Below are 16,774 nucleotides of genomic sequence, written 5' to 3'. Positions count from 1 at the left end.
TCTGCCCTGCTCTCTCCTTCCCGGATCTGCTCTTTGTCTGACAGAAAAGTACCAGTAAGCCATGTAATGAAGATCCTCCTCGAGCTGGTGGGGGGTAGTGGGGTGATATTACCAGAACTGAAACAATTCCCATGCTTGCATGCAGAACATCATCTTTGTCCTCTAAGTAGAGAAGGTTACAGGTTTTTTTTTATTTTCAGAAAAGCATCAACTGTTGAATCACTAGACAACATTAAAGCTGACTGACAAGCAAATAATATGACATTTATTATTATGAACAACTGATCAAAGCCATGTCTCAGATGGCTTCAGATCCAACCAGCTCTCTTATCTGGAGACCTTGAATCACTTTCAGTAGGTCTACAGCACAACTAAACTGGAGAGCTGAGAGTTCCTTTCCCCCAGTACACCAAAACTGTTGGTTTTTATCACCAGAGTATTTTCTTCAACAAAGTCCTCCAGTCTTCTGCTGCAGTTTCTCTGAGTCTATCGTTTTGAAATTGTGTTCATCCAGTGATGTCTCCAGGAGATATTTCAGGCAGGTATTTTTTAGGGTCTCCTGGGAAGGGCTGAGATGGTGCCTGGTTAAAATGTCCCATAAGGAAGATTCCGATGGTGCCCAGTATAAACAGCAGCGCCATGACGATAAAGCACATCCTGTCAATCACCCTGGCAACCAGAAACCATTCTTCATTTTCCTGCAGGACGTGAAATAAAAAGGATGTCCGGAATTAAGACGTCAACACAAGTTTTTTTCTTGGAAAGTTAAACCCAAACACAAACATTTGCTGCTAATGTGTTTATTTTGTAAATGAAAGACACTTTCAGCCTCATGTTTGGAGAATTCTGGAACAGTGACTCACACTTTGAAAGTCATTTTGATGCTTGACACTTTCTGCAATGTGTTTACAGGAAGACACACACTGCTGCACTTCTGATGAAGCTGAAGCCAGACTGGATTCCAGATCCTGTGCCATGTTTCCTCCTAGATTATTTTCTGAGGTCAAACCACAAACAGCGAATTAATGTCTGCAACAATTTGGGGTAAAGATAGCAGAAAATATTATTTAGTTGTATTTAATAGGAAACATTTTATTTAAAAAAATATTTATTTAAAATGTTCAAAATGATTTAATATTTATATTATATATGATTTATTGTAATTATTTATACTATTAAATACCAGTGTTATTTTAGTTTTATATTTTAGTTTTATTATAGTTTATTAATATTTAGAATTAGCATTTATTTTTATATTTTCAGTTTTCGTTTTAATTTTAATATAATGTTTAGTATATGTTATTTGCTTCTTTTTTCTTTAAAAACAATTCTATTTAGGTTTAATTTATTTTTCTTTCAGGTTATGTTTTTTTTATTTCATTTTTTTATTTATTTTTTATTTATTTCCAGTTAATAATTTTGGTGCTTCAAATTAAACTTTGTTCAGTTTATTGCCAAGGCAACATTTTGTTTAGTTTCATTTTTTCAGCAAATATTTGATTTTATTTCAGTTTTATTTCAGTTAACAGAAATGTTTTAATAGTTTTAGCTTGGTAAGAATGAAAACCCTGTTGAGTACAGTAATTATTTAAAAAATAATATATTAATATTAAATTAAAATGATTTGTGAAAAAAGTGTCTAATGCTCACCAAGGCTGCATTTATTTGATCAAAACTACGGTAAAAAAATGAAATATTGTAAAACATTAGTACAATTCAAAATAAATGTTTTCTATTTTAAAATATTTTAAAGTCTTCAGTGTCACATGATCCTTCAGAAATCATTCTAATATGCTGATTTGCTGATTTGCTTTGAAACATTCCTTATTATTATTAAGTTGAAATTATCAGTTGTACTGTATTTTTTTATCTTTTTGTGGAAACCATGATAAATTCAAGTTTCTTTGATGAATAGAAAAGTCAAAAGAGCAGCGTTTATTCGAAATAGAATTTTTTGTAACCTTATAAATGTCTAAATAGACAGATTTGTGAACAATATTTGAGAGAAATAGGCCTTTTGTGTACATATAAAAAGTCTTAGATCTTTGAGTTCAGCACATGAAAAATGGGGGCAAAAACAAAAGTGTTGCATTTGTAATTTTGTTCAGTGTAGTTTGTTCATATAACTGTTGACTCACGTATTTTCTCCAAAGTGTTCTTCAGCAGCCCCTTCCTCTCCTTCAGTCGACTGAACATCAGCTCAGAGCGAGCAGTTCTGAACATATATTCATCAGCCTTCGCTATTAATCCCAGAGAGCTGCGTCTCCTGCGGCGAAGCGGGGTGCCGTTACCCAGGGCAAACATTTTAAAATCCCCTTCCTCCTGCTCAGGTGTCCAGCGTCGCATCGTCATCCTCAGCAGACGAGGAAGGATGTTCAGCAAGACCTGAGTCACCCCGAAATGGAGGTGAAAGACATTATAGACTTTAGCACAACATAAATGCATTTGGCAAATGCTATTTGCACAAAATGACAACCATTGCATTCAAGATATACATGATATACATACCTTTCTGATAGTGTTACTCATGGGGTGGGTGTTTGGAGTTCGCAGAGAGACGTTCAACACCACCACACAGTTCATCACAGTTATTGTGGTCACGGACATCACAAACATCAGATACCTGCCAGAAAAACAGACATTTCTCAAGGGGGGCTAGAACAGCACCATTTCACTACCTGAATTAGCTCTTATGCTAACATTAGACCACAAAGACACAGATAGTCTACATAGCACATCCACAGATCTCCCACAATCTGTTCACTAACCAAAAAGGCTCATTAAAAATGGCGAGCACCTTCTCAAGCTGCCAAGCTTTAATCTGATTGGCTGGTTTGAAATATGTGCAAACTCAGGTGTCAGGTGTAGTAGCAAGACTCTACAGTACTGTTCTAATGTACTCTACCGTTCAAAAGTTTGGGGTTTAAAGAAGATTTGAAAAAAAGTCTCTTATGCTCACCAAGGCTCCATTTACTTGATTAACATTTCAAATAATTGGCTCAATGTTAATATATATTTTAAAATATAATGTATTCCTGTGATGTAAAGTATTCCAGTCTTCAGTGTCACATGATCCTTCAGAAATCATTCTAATATGCTGATTTGATGTTTAAAAAACAGTTCTTATTATTGTTAATGTTGTAAACAGTTGTGCTTCTTAAAATGCTATTTTTCAGGATTCTTTGAAAAATATACATTTCAAAAGAACAGCATTTATTTATTTCACAATGTAAATGTCACTTAAATTAATGTCAATTTAATGCACCCTTGCTAAATAAATGTATTAATTTCTTTAAAGACAAAAAACGTCTCAGGTTACGTATGTAACCATGGTTTCCTGAGAGGGAACGAGACGCTGCGTCAAGCGCTGCGGGAACGCCCCTGCGTGAACGCCCCTGCGTGAACGCGTCATGAAGCACTCGTGAAATCAGTCCAATGGCGTGACGAGACGTCATAGGCGGGTGACGTCTTTGACCAGGAAGCTATAAAGCACCCCTGAACCAAACCATGTCAGCTTCTGATAGGTCGAACAAGTTGGTCACAGGCATGCCAGGAGTATGGCAAAGCGACGCAGAGTCTCGTTCCCTCTCAGGGAACCATGGTTACATACGTAACCTGAGACGTTCCCTTTCAAGGGAACTCGCGCTGCGGGAACTGAATACCCGGGAACTGAATACCCACGTCGCCATAATCCTCAAGTGCCTGTATATGTGAAATCGTAGCGCACATTATACTAGAAACACCCGAGAACCCGGAGTAGAAGCTACATCCAGGTTATAAAATCTCACAAAAGTGTGCGGAGAGGACCACCCTGCCGCATCACATACCTCTTGAAGCGAAACCCCTGACAACAGGGCCATAGAAGCCGCCATACTCCTAGTCGAGTGGGCTCTGACCTTTAGTGGTGAAGGATGACTGGCCGCCTCATATGCAAGTGAAATAGCCTCGACTATCCACTTACTTAAGGTCTGCTTAGATGTGGGCTTCCCCTTACTCGGGGACCCAAAACACACAAACAATTGATCAGACTTGCGCCACAGGGCAGCTCTATGGACATAGGCATCCAAGGCTCTAACTGGGAAAAGTAGATTTTATTTCTCCTGGTCCTGATCTTGGAATGGAGGCGGGGAAAAGGCCTGCAACATTATTGGACCTGCCACATTAGTGGGGACCTTAGGCACGTACCCTTCCTTTGGAAACAGGAACGCTTTCACCATACCAGGCGCAAACTCAAGATACGAGGGAGCAACTGACAATGCTTGTAAATCCCCGATTCTTTTAAGAGAAGAGATAGACAGAAAGAACAAGTTTTTAACGTGAGAAACTTCTCTGGCACCTCTTCAATGGGTTCAAAGGGGGCCAGGGCTAGGCCTTCCAATACAATAGCCAAATCCCAAGTCGGCACCCTTGAGCGTGCCGCAGGCCTCAGCCTCAAAGTACCACGAAGGAAGCGAGTTACCCATGGGTGTCTCCCCACTGATGCCCCCTCTAGAGGAACGTGATAGGCAGATATAGCTGACACGTATACTTTTAAGGTGGAGGGGGACAACCCCGAAGAGAACTTTTCTTGAAGGAAATCTAGTACTGAACTAACTGGGCAGTCAACTGGATTCACAGACTGGCTTGTACACCAGGCAACAAACACTCTCCATTTTAGTGCATAAAGCCTCCTCGTAGAAGGAGCTCTGGAGTGCAACATGGTCTCCACTACCTCAGTAGAGAGACCTGAGTCTATGAGCTGAACCCCCTCAGAGGCCAGGCCCACAGTTTCCATAGCTCCGGACGCGGGTGAAACACTGACCCTGTCGCCAGGGAGAGAATTCAAATTCAAATTCAAATTTATTTATAAAGCACTGAATAAAACAACACAGCAATCTTGCAGCCGCATTTTGGACCATCTGTAGTCTATCTAGAACTTTATTTTGGGCACCATAATATAACGAGTTGCAGTAATCTAATCTTGTAGTGATAAATGCATGAATTATTTTTTCCAGATCTTTGTGAGATAAAAAAGGCTTAATTTTTGAAATCATCCTCAATTTAAAAAAACTCGTTCTAACGATTTCATTTATTTGTTTGTCAAATTTAAGTGCACTATCACAAATCATCCCCAGATTTTTTACATGTTGTTTTCTAAACAGGCTCAGAGGACCCAGCTCGGTTTCAACTGTGTTATCAAGATCAGAGGGACCAAAAAGAATATATTCTGTTTTCGATTCATTAAGGCTCAGGAAATTTGTAGACATCCAAGCCTTGACTTCATTTAAACATGCCAACAATCTTTCCATGGCAGTGGAGTCCTTTGACTTAAGTGGTATATACAGCTGTGTATCGTCTGCATAGCAGTGGAATGACACTCTGTATTTACGCAAGATTGAGCCCAAAGGGAGCATATAAAAAGAAAAAAGAAGTGGTGCTAAAACGGACCCTTGTGGAAGGCCACATGAAGGAGAGAAGGTCCCTCCTGACCGGAATTTCCCACGGAGGACCTTCAAGGAGTGACACAATGTCTGACAGCCATACTCGACCCGGCCAGAACGGGGCTATCAACAAGAGCTGAACCCCGTCCCGGCGTACTCTCTCCAGAACTCCTGGTAGTAATGCCAGAGGGGGAAAGGCGTACAGCCGTAGCCTCGGCCACGTCTGCACCATGGCATCCAGCCCCAAGGGGGCTGGGTGTGCTAGGGAATAATACAGGGGACAGTGCGTTGTCTCTCGAGACGCAAACAGATCCACCTGAGCTTGCCCGAATCGGCTCCAAAGGAGCTCCACCACCTTGGGGTGGAGTCTCCATTCCCCCGGCACCACTCCCTGTCTCGACAAAGAGTCTGCCGCCTTGTTCATATACCCCGGAATATAAAGTGCTCGAACTGATAGCAACTTCCCCTGGGCCCAAACCAGAACTGGATGTGCCAACCTCCAAAGTCGGCGAGATCGTAAACCCCCCTGGCGATTTATGTAGGAGACCACCGCTGTGTTGTCCGTGCGAACCAACACATGGTGGCCCCTGAGGTCTGGGAGAAAGTGTCTGAGTGCCCGAAACACGGCCATCATCTCCAGCTGGTTTATGTGCCAGGAAAGGTGATGGCCGCTCCACAGACCCTGAGCTGAGCGGCCACTCATGGTCGCCCCCCAACCGGTGAGGGAAGCATCCGTCGTTAGCGATAAGCGACGACAAGGAGCTTCCAGCACCGGACCCTGGGACAAAAACCAAGGATCTTTCCACATCACCAACGCACGTAGGCATCGCCGCATGACCTTGATCATGCGAAACGGATTTCCCCTCGGGGAGAATCCCTTGGTTTTGAGCCACCACTCCAAGGGTCTTTTGTACAGCAGGCCAAAAGGAATCACGTTGGACGCTGCTGCCATCAAACCCAGAAGTCTCTGAAACTGTGTTACAGTGAGTGACTGGCCTAGTCTTACCCTGCGCTCGGAATCCAGGATCGATTTTATCCTGGCGGGCGCCAAACGGGCTCTCATGGTGTTTGTGTCCCATTCTACGCCCAGAAAAGTGGTATTCTGTTGTGGAATTAGCACGCTTTTCTTTACGTTTAGCCTCAGACCCAACGTCTTCATATGAGCTAGCACAGCATCTTGAGACTGAGCCACCTGATGTTCCGACTGTGCCAGGATGAGCCAGTCGTCTATATAATTTAACACGCGGATGCCCTGGAGTCTCAAGGGAGCCAGAGATGCATCCACACACTTTGTGAACGTACAGGGTGACAGTGCTAGGCCGAACGGAAGAACCCGGTACTGGTACGCTTCGCCCACGAAAGCGAACCTGAGGAACTTCCTGTGTTGCGGAAGGATGGAGACGTGAAAATATGCGTCCTTTAGGTCTATTGTGACACACCAGTCCTCGGACCTGATCTGACACACGATCTGTTTCAACGTAAGCATTTTGAATTTTAATTTCTTTACTGCTAGATTTAGTTGGCGCAGATCTAGAATGGGCCGTAGCCCCCCACCCTTCTTGGGAAATATGAGGTACGGGCTGTAAAACCCCGACTCTCTGCTGTGGGGAGGAACCCTTTCTATAGCCTCTTTTTGCAGAAGTGTCTGTACTACTCCTTCCATCACCAGAGCCTGCTCGGAGTCTACTACCGTATGTACTACCCTGTTGGACCTGGGCGGGCATGACCCGAACTGAATTCTGTACCCTTTTTTCACTGTACGCAGGACCCAATCTGAGACATTTGGCAGAAGTTTCCACGCTGCCAGAAAATCTACTAAGGGAACCAGCCTCTCGAGGCTGGCCTCTGGTGTTATTTGAGGGGCCAGCCCAGCGACCTGAAACGACGCACCTTCAGGATGCAACCGAACTGACCGGCTTCGACCCCTCCTCGGAGGGTGCGAGCTTCCCCACCCCGCTACGTTTCCGGGCGGACATGAAGATGTGTACTCGCCGAGGACCGCTGCGCCCTGAGACACCGGAGGTGGCAGGGTTGGCAGCACGGCCCCCTGATGGCACAGAGAGAAGACGGGTGCCTCAACAGACCGACTCCCCTCGGAGGGGACTGCCATCAGAAACCTGACGCCCTTCGCGTCAGGACCTCTTCGCCGAAGCCTTTCTGGAGACAATCACAGTCCTCAGATCTGTTCTACCTCGGGAAGGTCTCGACTGGGCGTGCTGTCCCGACCCCGAGTCTCTCTGAGGGGGAGCACGGGCAGCCACGCTCACCTTTTGCTGACATAGCTTTTTCGGGGGAGATACCTCTGAAACGCAGCTGCCTGCTTTTTTGCTTCTTGGAATCTCTCGACGACCGAGTTCACTGAGTCGCCAAAAAGACCAGCAGGAGAGACAGGAGCGTCTAATAAATATTTTTTATCTCTCTCTTTAATGTCAGACAGATTTAACCAGAGATGTCTCTCCGTAGCCACCAGTGCTGCCATAGAGCTGCCGATGGATTTCGCGGCTTCCCTGGTGGCTCGAAGAGACAGATCAGCTGCCCTCCTGATCTCCGCTATCGTTTCTCTCCCCACTTCTTCACATTCATCATCTATATCTCTCAGCAGATCAGCCTGATATGCTTGTTAGACCGCCATAGTATGTAAACTGGCGGCCGCTTGACCTGCTGCCGAGTATGCTCTACCCACCAAACCCGATGTCGTTCTTACTGGCTTAGTGGGCAGCTGCGGGGCTTTCAGCGACGATGCAGACTCAGGGGAGAGATAGCTCGCAAGTGTCTCTTCTACCTGAGGCATTGTGGTATAACCGTGTTCTTTTAACCCTACTATATTCGAGTATTCAGATGTTGCTGGGTTAAATACTCTAAATAATGCAGGTCTAATCCATGACCTCGACACCTCAGTGTGGAGGTCAGGAAAGAACGGTAAACCCCGGTTTGGAGGTTGAGACCTGGGTGGCAGAAATCGTTCATCTGGAGACCGGAGAGTTTTCATTGTCAGCCTCTCGCAATGCTCGCAGCCAGCCCCATCGAGGGCTGACTGGGCATGCTCCAGTCCCAAACACCTCACACACAGCTCATGTGTATCCCCGCCCGTGATAAAACGAGGACAGGGAGTGACACAATGCTTAAACTGCTGCTTATTTTCCATATTATATAGCAGAGACAAACACACATCAAATAGACAGTAACGATTTCACATAGAGCGCTAGTGAAGACACAGAAGCTGACATGGTTTGGTTCAGGGGTGCTTTATAGCTTCCTGGTCAATGATGTCATCCGCCTATGACGTCTCGTCACGCCATTGGACTGATTTCACGAGTGCTTCATGACGCGTTCACGCAGGGGCGTTCCCGCAGCGCTTGACGCAGCGCGAGTTCCCTTGAAAGGGAACCTTACTGACCCCAAACTTTTGAATGATAGTGTATGTTTTATCTTCTATTACACACAATTAATCTGAAACTGCTGAGGTGTGATGAGTGAATAAAAGCCCAGACTCACTTTCCAATGAGAGGAACAGCCTGGGAGGTTTCTGGCACTTTCTTGGCGATAAGAAACAGGAAGACAGTCTGACCGAGCAGGATAGCAATGGTCATAGTGCATTTCTGTCCTCCAGCTAATAAAAACAAACAATTAAATCATCAATAATCACACTGATCATAACCCTGTCAGTCAGCTGCCACTATCAACAGTCATGGAGAAAGAGGGATTTATTTCATAACTGAATGACAATGTGTTTTGACAATCTTATTTGTTAGATATAATAGATATCTTACCATAAAAGTTAGTAATTCACTTTATTTATTATAATGTTTATCATCAAATGGATAAAAACGTTTATTCACAAGTTTCCTCTGTTGCCCCCCCTGGCCAATGGCCCTGATTGACATTATCGTCTGATCACTTCATGTTTAGTTTGTTTTTCCTCCTGAGAATCCTCTGTATTCCTAAGAACTGTTGGATATCGACCACTGTAACATTCTGTTAGCATTCGTTATGGGGCATGTCTGACCTTTGGCCGGCAGGAAGTAGACAAGTAACCCAAGAGATGAGAAGAGGACACAGGGCACAATGATATTGATGACGTAGAACAGTGGTTTCCTCTGGATGATGAGGTAGAAGATGATCTCCTGGCGCTCCAACTCATCTGGGCTGTATCGCTTATTCACAATCTTCTTAGCAGGGCGGTGCTTAATAATCCATTCCCCATTCTCTGGCCAATCAGGGCACAGGACATGTATTATCTTAGAACTGTACATTTCTAGAAATATGGACATTACTTGGACACAGTCACTTCTGATAAAAGATTCATTGTGGTAAAACAGATTAAAACAGGTTAACTGTAAAGCTGCTTTGAAGCAATATGTGTATTGTGAAAAGGGCGCTATGCCTATATAAATAAATGTGAATTGAACTTAAAGACAGATATCTGACAACCCCTATCTCACCATATTAAACCTAAAAAAACAATTGAAGCCTGGTCACATACCGTTGTTCTGCGACTTTCCGCGGCCAAAATGCATTTCAATAGGAATCTACACGATCTGGGATATCGCGTGAGGGTGAAAGATTTCCTAATGCAGATTTGTTCACTTCACTATTAACATAAAGTTACTTGACTTGATTTGAAAGTGACTTGTGTTTGAGCTGTGCTTCATTCATAGCTGCATTATTGACCTTATTAATTGTGAAATTTCAAAAAATAGCTAAATTGTTGCAGCTGCCGTTAGAACAAAGTCACTTTAAGGCAAGTCATTTCATTCACTCGGCGGCCATCTTTGAAACACCTCTCGGGCATGCAAGTGCAACTCCTATCTCTCTGAATGGGGAAACATCAAATTTTCTATAACTGTTCGCCGAGCCTACGATTAAATTTCATATTTGAAATCACCAATGAAATCTGAGAACAACTGTCTCATCAATTTTGTTTCTAAACGCTCAAATCATGTAAAAAAAAAATAATAATTCAGGCAAGACCAAGCTAATGTGCAGTACCGTTAAATGACTGTCGAGTGAACAGGCTTTCCCTGAAAAGGACTTTGAAATTACTGACTTGAACTCACAGCAGTTAACCATGGTTTTACAAGTCAAATAACACAGACCAACTGAATTTTACAAAAAGAGCCTTGATGATGAAAAATAATGCCCAACAGAATGTTTATTACCAGTGAAAGCTTCAGGATCGATCTCAATCCATTCCATAGTGACGTTGTCTTCATCTGACAGCATCAGTTTAATTTCATTGGAATTGTATGTTTGAGATCTGCCAAAGCAATCAGAGTGAAACCCAGCATGAAGCTACTCATCCTATTTTCATGCATTTCCAGCAGTAGTCACTGTGGGACAGACGGATCAACCGTACCTGAACACCATGCTGCAGTTCTGCCAGTCGAAGGGGAAGAAGTTGACTTTGATGGCACAGGAGCTTCGATAGATGGCAGGGGGCAACCAGACCACACTACCGTCAGGATCTATCAGAGCGTTAACGTAGAGCGCCACCTCAAAATGCCCATCCACACTTTACACATAGTACACACACACACACAAAAAGGTATGTGTCATATTTGATGGGCTAAAATACTCAGATTTGTGAAAAGGTGTTTTTTTTTTGTCTTTGTTGATCCTGGAACAACATTTCAATCATACAATCAGATTTGAGGGTCAAGTTTACAGTATATGTCAAGTTTAGACTTACAACCAGGGTTAGGTGCTTCTACATCACTGTTATTCACCATCATTTTCCTCTGATTTTAGGCATAAGTAATGGGTAGGGTTAGGTTTAGGGGTAGGATTAGGGCTAAATTTTCAGACAGAAATGTTGTTCCAGGATCAACAAAATATGTCTTGGGTGACCATTTTATTAGTGATTTAGTTACATGTTGTGTATCTGCCTGTTGGATAATCTGCACAATCAAAACAATTATCTTCAATAATCCAATCACTCACTTGTTCTCCAGGCCGACATCGGGGAGCCAGATGGTTTTAGAAGGAAGACGCATACGGGTGATGTTCTCATAGACCTCAAACCCTGTCCTGTTAGCCCAGCGGAGTCGATAATCACGCCATTTCTAGACAGAGAGAGAAAGAAAGATATTTTGCTTTGAAACCATTGTTGACTACAGTAGTCCAGTATGTCAATACAATATGTGACCCTGGATGACAAAACCAGTCATATGGTTTATTTTTTTTTTAATTAAGATTTTAACATCACATGAAGGCTGAATAAATAAGCTTTCCATTGATGTATGGTATGTTAGGATAGGACAATATTTGGCCGAGATACAACTATTTGAAAATCTGGAATCTGATTTATACATTTACGGTAGGAAATGTACAAAATATCTTCATGGAACATGATCTTTACTCAATATCCTAATGATTTTTGGCATAAAAGAAAAATTGATAATTTTGACCCATACAATGTATTGTTGGCTATTCCCACAAATATACCCGTGCTACTTAAGACTGGTTTTGTGATCCAGGGTCACAATTATGTCCAGTATACAGTAACTGTCTACTGGACATATACACAGATGCGATTTGTCTTACCATTTCAATCCAAACGCAAGTGGTGAGAGTCTCCCCTTTCTCATTCTGAACATGAAAAAAAGATGATAAACCATGGTCACATATTACACATAATGATTTCCATTACACGAGAGTAGATGTTAAAACTTCATGCTGATTTGTACTCGGCTTTCGCCAAGATAATCACCAACTAAGACGTAGCTTTACAGTAACCTATGCTTCTCCATCCATTTACGCTTCTTTCCATCTAGTGACGTGAATCTTCTGTCTGGTGTTAATACAGTGTATTGCGCGTCAGCACACACAACGGCTGCAACCACAGTGCGGTCCCCCATAACAACCGTCTGGATTGAGCGGAGTAGGGGACATCTCTAGGGTCTTCAAGTGGGCACCTTCCGTCCTCAGTGTTTCGTCGACTAGCCCACGACACCTCAAGAGGGCTCGACAGTGACCCAGAGTCACCCCCCTCCGTCCCCCACTCAACTCAGCCCAGCTTACTGACCTCTACTTCCCTCTTGCTGCTGAGACCTAACCACAATCTCACAATCTCTCCGCAACCCAACCATACGCGCCAACCCGTTTGACTAAGGCTGTCGAGCCCCACTGGTGCGTTAATATGCAGTTTCAGTGGCAACGGTTCCGTATGGCATACCACCTACCACAAAACACAATATCTGCCCAACCACCCGTCATTCACGCAATATACACAGGAACGTAATGACTGTAAATACTATACAACCTATACAAATAAACCAACAGTTGCTGCTGAGACCTAACCACAATCTCACCGCAACCCAACCATACGCGCCAACCCGTTTGACTAAGGCTGTCGAGCCCCACTGGTGCGTTAATATGCAGTTTCAGTGGCAACGGTTCCGTATGGCATACCACCTACCACAAAACACAATATCTGCCCAACCACCCGTCATTCACGCAATATATACAGGAACGTAATGACTGTAAATACTATACAACCTATACAAATAAACCAACAGTTGCTGCTGAGACCTAACCACAATCTCACAATCTCTCCGCAACCCAACCATACGCGCCAACCCGTTTGACTAAGGCTGTCGACCCCCACTGGTGCGTTAATATGCAGTTTCAGTGGCAACGGTTCCGTATGGCATACCACCTACCGCAAAACACAATATCTGCCCAACCACCCGTCATTCACGCAATATACACAGGAACGTAATGACTGTAAATACTATACAACCTATACAAATAAACCAACAGACCTTTCAAGTTTTCAAGAATTCTACGAAACCGTAGCATGGCGGCCTGTACACAGCCAGCTAGAATCTTTCCGTCTCAACCACAGCCAGTTGCTGCTCCTTTCTGCTGCTTCAGATAAGTTCTTTACTGTACGACGCAACTCTTGGCCACTGAATCCGACGTCTCTGAGGAACCGGGTTGTAGAGTGTGCCACAAAACCACGACAACCCACTTCCACTGGATAAACCTGGACTCTCCATCCTCGCTGTTCTGCTTCAGTGGCCAGATGAGCATACCGCAGTTTCTTCCTCTCATATGCCTCATCTACCGCATCCTCCCATGGCACTGTTAACTCTATCAGTTGAACAATGCGTGCTGATCCAGACCACAAAACAATATCTGGCCGTAGGTTAGTGGTGGCAATCTCAGGTGGAAAAATAAGCCGTTGATCAGGATCAACCAGCATCTTCCAGTCCCTAGCAGCTTCCAGTTGTCCTGGGCGAGAATTGGTGTTAACACCTTTTCTTGGTGGTTGCTCGCCTGGGCGGAGGAATATTGTCTTCTGCGTGTAATGTTTTGCTAGAACAGGCGGCAATTTATTGGTCATACTACGCTTGCCTTCCAATGCTAAAGCCAAACATCGCAATACTTGGTCATGGCGCCAAGTAAACCGACCCTGGCTAAGAGCCACCTTACATCCTGTCAAAATCCTATTTACCTTGTGTAAACACATGCAGAGTTTTACCAGAGAAATGAGGTTGGTGAGGGTCATCTTGATCTTTACATCGGTGATGTCACCGTGGTGCTCCATATGTCGTATGTTCTTGTTGTATCCCACCATTAGATCTCTGTGCAGAGATCCTTCCAGATTACAAACCACATCTAAAACAGACAAATTAAAGTTCTGTTAGTTTGATAAAAAAAAAAAAAACGTTTCTACATAATTAGTTAAGGACATGTGCAAAAAATAATGTTTTGTTGAATAAACTAAATATATTTAGGTTCCTGTGTCCGATACTAACTAACATTAACAACTACAACTTTGAGTGTTTTCATTCTGTAAAGCTGAAGTACAGCTAAACGATCTTAATGTTTTTTAAAACAACTTTGAATGTAAAATTGCTAATAATTGCATAAAGCAAAACATGCCTTTAACTTTACAGTGCTACAGTACAGATACAACTATTATTTACACATAAGGCACACTTAATAATGCCGGAATGCCTTTGCATTCAGGATAACACAAGCAGAATTTCAAGATTGTAAATGATCAAAAACAAAAGATATATTTAATGCATAATTATTTGGATTAAAATATGAAAATCCACACCTACAACTGACATACATCCGCTAAATATCTTGAGACCACTTTAAAAGTATAAACATGTATCAGAAAATGTAAGTTAGTTCCTGAGTTCTTGCACTTATATGCTGATACAACTTACTTTGATATGTTATTATGTAATGTAATGACATTCATATGTATATGTATTAAGAGTGACTTGTGTCCAAACACCATCAATGGGTCATTAAAGGGCTTGCTGTATTTAATCCAATGGGTTCCAAATTTTGAGTTTTTCGATTCATTTTATTTTCAGAAGTCTTCTTATTGAACTTTAGTCTTGGTTAGTCTGTGTATGCATGCATTGCACCTTCACAATTAAAACAATCCTTTTATTACTAAAGTAGATACACATTTAAAGACATGGCAAGCTTTATGTAATACTTGTGTAAATCAACAAGGATTTAACACCCTATTTAACACCCTGTTTGACAAGCTGACACTCAGTAACTTTAACACTTAACACATAATAGCAGAAAATTATCATGTAGAGACCAGTGGTGCCATAAAAGACTAACACTTCCAGAATTGAATTACTTTTCCATTTGCTACCTACAACATATTTTTTGTGACAGTCTGCATGTGCTGAACTGGATTAATTCACTCAAAAGCTGGATTTTAAAACAAAGCTTTAGAACAAACCCATTTACTCAAACACATAGTTTTACCTGAGATGACAAGAGGTAGCAGAGTCCATAACCAGACGGTTTTTGATGGGGAGATCTGATCCATGTCTGATATCTTCAGAGAAGCATTAGTAAAGAAGGGTTATCTAGCACCTGGTCAGTATGTGAGGGAAACAGTTGTTTAGGAACAGGAGGGGTTACGGGAAAAATAAGTGTGGTTCCAAACTTCCAAACCTCATTGTTATTTTCAGAATGCCCAGAGTCTCTGCCCATAGAGTTCCTCACATTCTCAGCTGTCTCTGTACACACACACACACACACACACACACACACACACACACACACACACACACACACACACACACACACTAAAGACCTCAAAAGCGAGGTCACAGGAACTGGTTGTATTCTCTGTCTCTGTCCATCTGTCTCTGGTTGTTTCTCTGATGTAAAGCAGAAAGATAGGATAGGGTTACAGTATTTCCCACAGGTCAGTGCACAGATGGTATCTCAGGTATTATTTGTGAAGTGACATGTGTCATCAGCTGCCCTGTGTTCATCATTGTCTAATGATCAGAGACAAACAGGGTCATAACACCATAAATTCATCAATTTACAGTTGGAAGTTGGTTTTATTTCCAATGAAGATCTTTAGATGTTTTAGTGAAGATATTATAATTGTTAGAAAACTAACAATCTTCTGTTTTCTGGAATGTTTGAGTGTGTGAGCAGATCTGTGGGTTATGGGGTGCTAATGGGGATTACATCCTCTGGTGTATTATTTTAATGGCATCTGTATGACATAAATGAATGACAGCTACGCTTAGTCTAATGTATGTTTTAAGATGGGATTCCTGTCATTTTTTTCCAATGAGTTCTGACAAAAAAGGTTAAAGATGCAGTCACTGTCTTTTTTAGAGGGATAAAAAAGTATTATTTTTATTGAGTCTTTTAATTATTCACTCAACTGATTTCTTTAAAAAAAAAAAGATTCATTCAGGAATTAAAAATATACATGAGCGAGTCATTCAATCATTCACTCAACTGATTTGTTAAAAAAAAAAAGGAGACGTCAAAAGGTTGCCTCTGCTTTGGATTTTTTTTTTGGAACTATTTTAGTTGCCAGAGCACAAAAATAAAAGTAACTGGCAATATTATGCCTAAAAAGTAAGTTACTCAAATGGTGTATAAAAGCAATTTTTATTCATCTGCTATAGGAGCTGCTAGTGCGAAAATCAGAATGGTTGTAAATGCCTCATAAGGAACAGGCAGATACAGTAGATTAGATGATAGATAGATTAGATGACAGATACATGTAGATAGATAGATAGATAAATAGATAGATAGACAGATAGATAGACAGAAGACAGACGGACGAATGAGTAAATGTAACGAGGAACCATCATATCTGCTCATAAATAGAGAGCGAGCTCAGGAATATCATGTGTTGCCACCCTGCACCACTACAATCCTTCACCGTTAAGTGTTGAGGTTTATTTTTAACACTTTGGAATTCTGGATTCTAGACTCTTTGTTTGAGGATGAGAGAGGAGTAAAGCAGAGCAGATCAGAGTAGAGTGTAGTCATTTGGACCATCTGATACTATGTTGACTGAGATTGCCAAAGCATGGATTAAAATGGGAAAA

At 42.2% G+C, this 16,774-nt stretch overlaps 1 protein-coding gene across 1 annotated transcript; it reads right to left on the bottom strand.

Moving 5' to 3' along the window:
- Window positions 1-208: 208 nt before the first annotated feature.
- On the bottom strand, window positions 209-15,422 carry chrng (cholinergic receptor, nicotinic, gamma). Its single transcript, XM_077222357.1, has 12 exons — window positions 15,171-15,422; window positions 13,906-14,042; window positions 11,964-12,008; window positions 11,361-11,482; window positions 10,777-10,932; window positions 10,580-10,677; window positions 9,427-9,627; window positions 8,916-9,030; window positions 2,509-2,623; window positions 2,139-2,385; window positions 864-997; window positions 209-698 (listed from the first exon to the last, which is right to left on the bottom strand). Exons 1-12 carry the CDS (start codon window positions 15,232-15,234, stop codon window positions 507-509), a joined length of 1,626 nt encoding a protein of 541 aa, XP_077078472.1. The 5' UTR covers window positions 15,235-15,422; the 3' UTR covers window positions 209-506.
- Window positions 15,423-16,774: the final 1,352 nt, after the last annotated feature.

Source organism: Siphateles boraxobius, unplaced genomic scaffold, assembly GCF_051911475.1.
Source record: "Siphateles boraxobius isolate OS27281-9 unplaced genomic scaffold, OSU_SipBor_1 86, whole genome shotgun sequence".
In the NCBI taxonomy this organism is placed as follows: Eukaryota; Metazoa; Chordata; class Actinopteri; order Cypriniformes; family Leuciscidae; genus Siphateles; species Siphateles boraxobius.
The sequence above is the reverse complement of the archived record's forward strand: the minus strand, read 5'-3'. Positions and strand labels throughout refer to the sequence as shown.

Excerpts from the sequence above, each read along its gene's own strand:
- chrng (XM_077222357.1), bottom strand. The coding sequence starts at position 15,234 with ATGGATCAGATCTCCCCATCAAAAACCGTCTGGTTATGGACTCTGCTA. Across the intron at positions 14,043-15,170 it reads GCTACCTCTTGTCATCTCAG|ATGTGGTTTGTAATCTGGAA; the intron begins GTAAAACTATGT and ends TGTCTGTTTTAG. Across the intron at positions 2,624-8,915 it reads GCTGTTCCTCTCATTGGAAA|GTATCTGATGTTTGTGATGT; the intron begins GTGAGTCTGGGC and ends TTTTTCTGGCAG.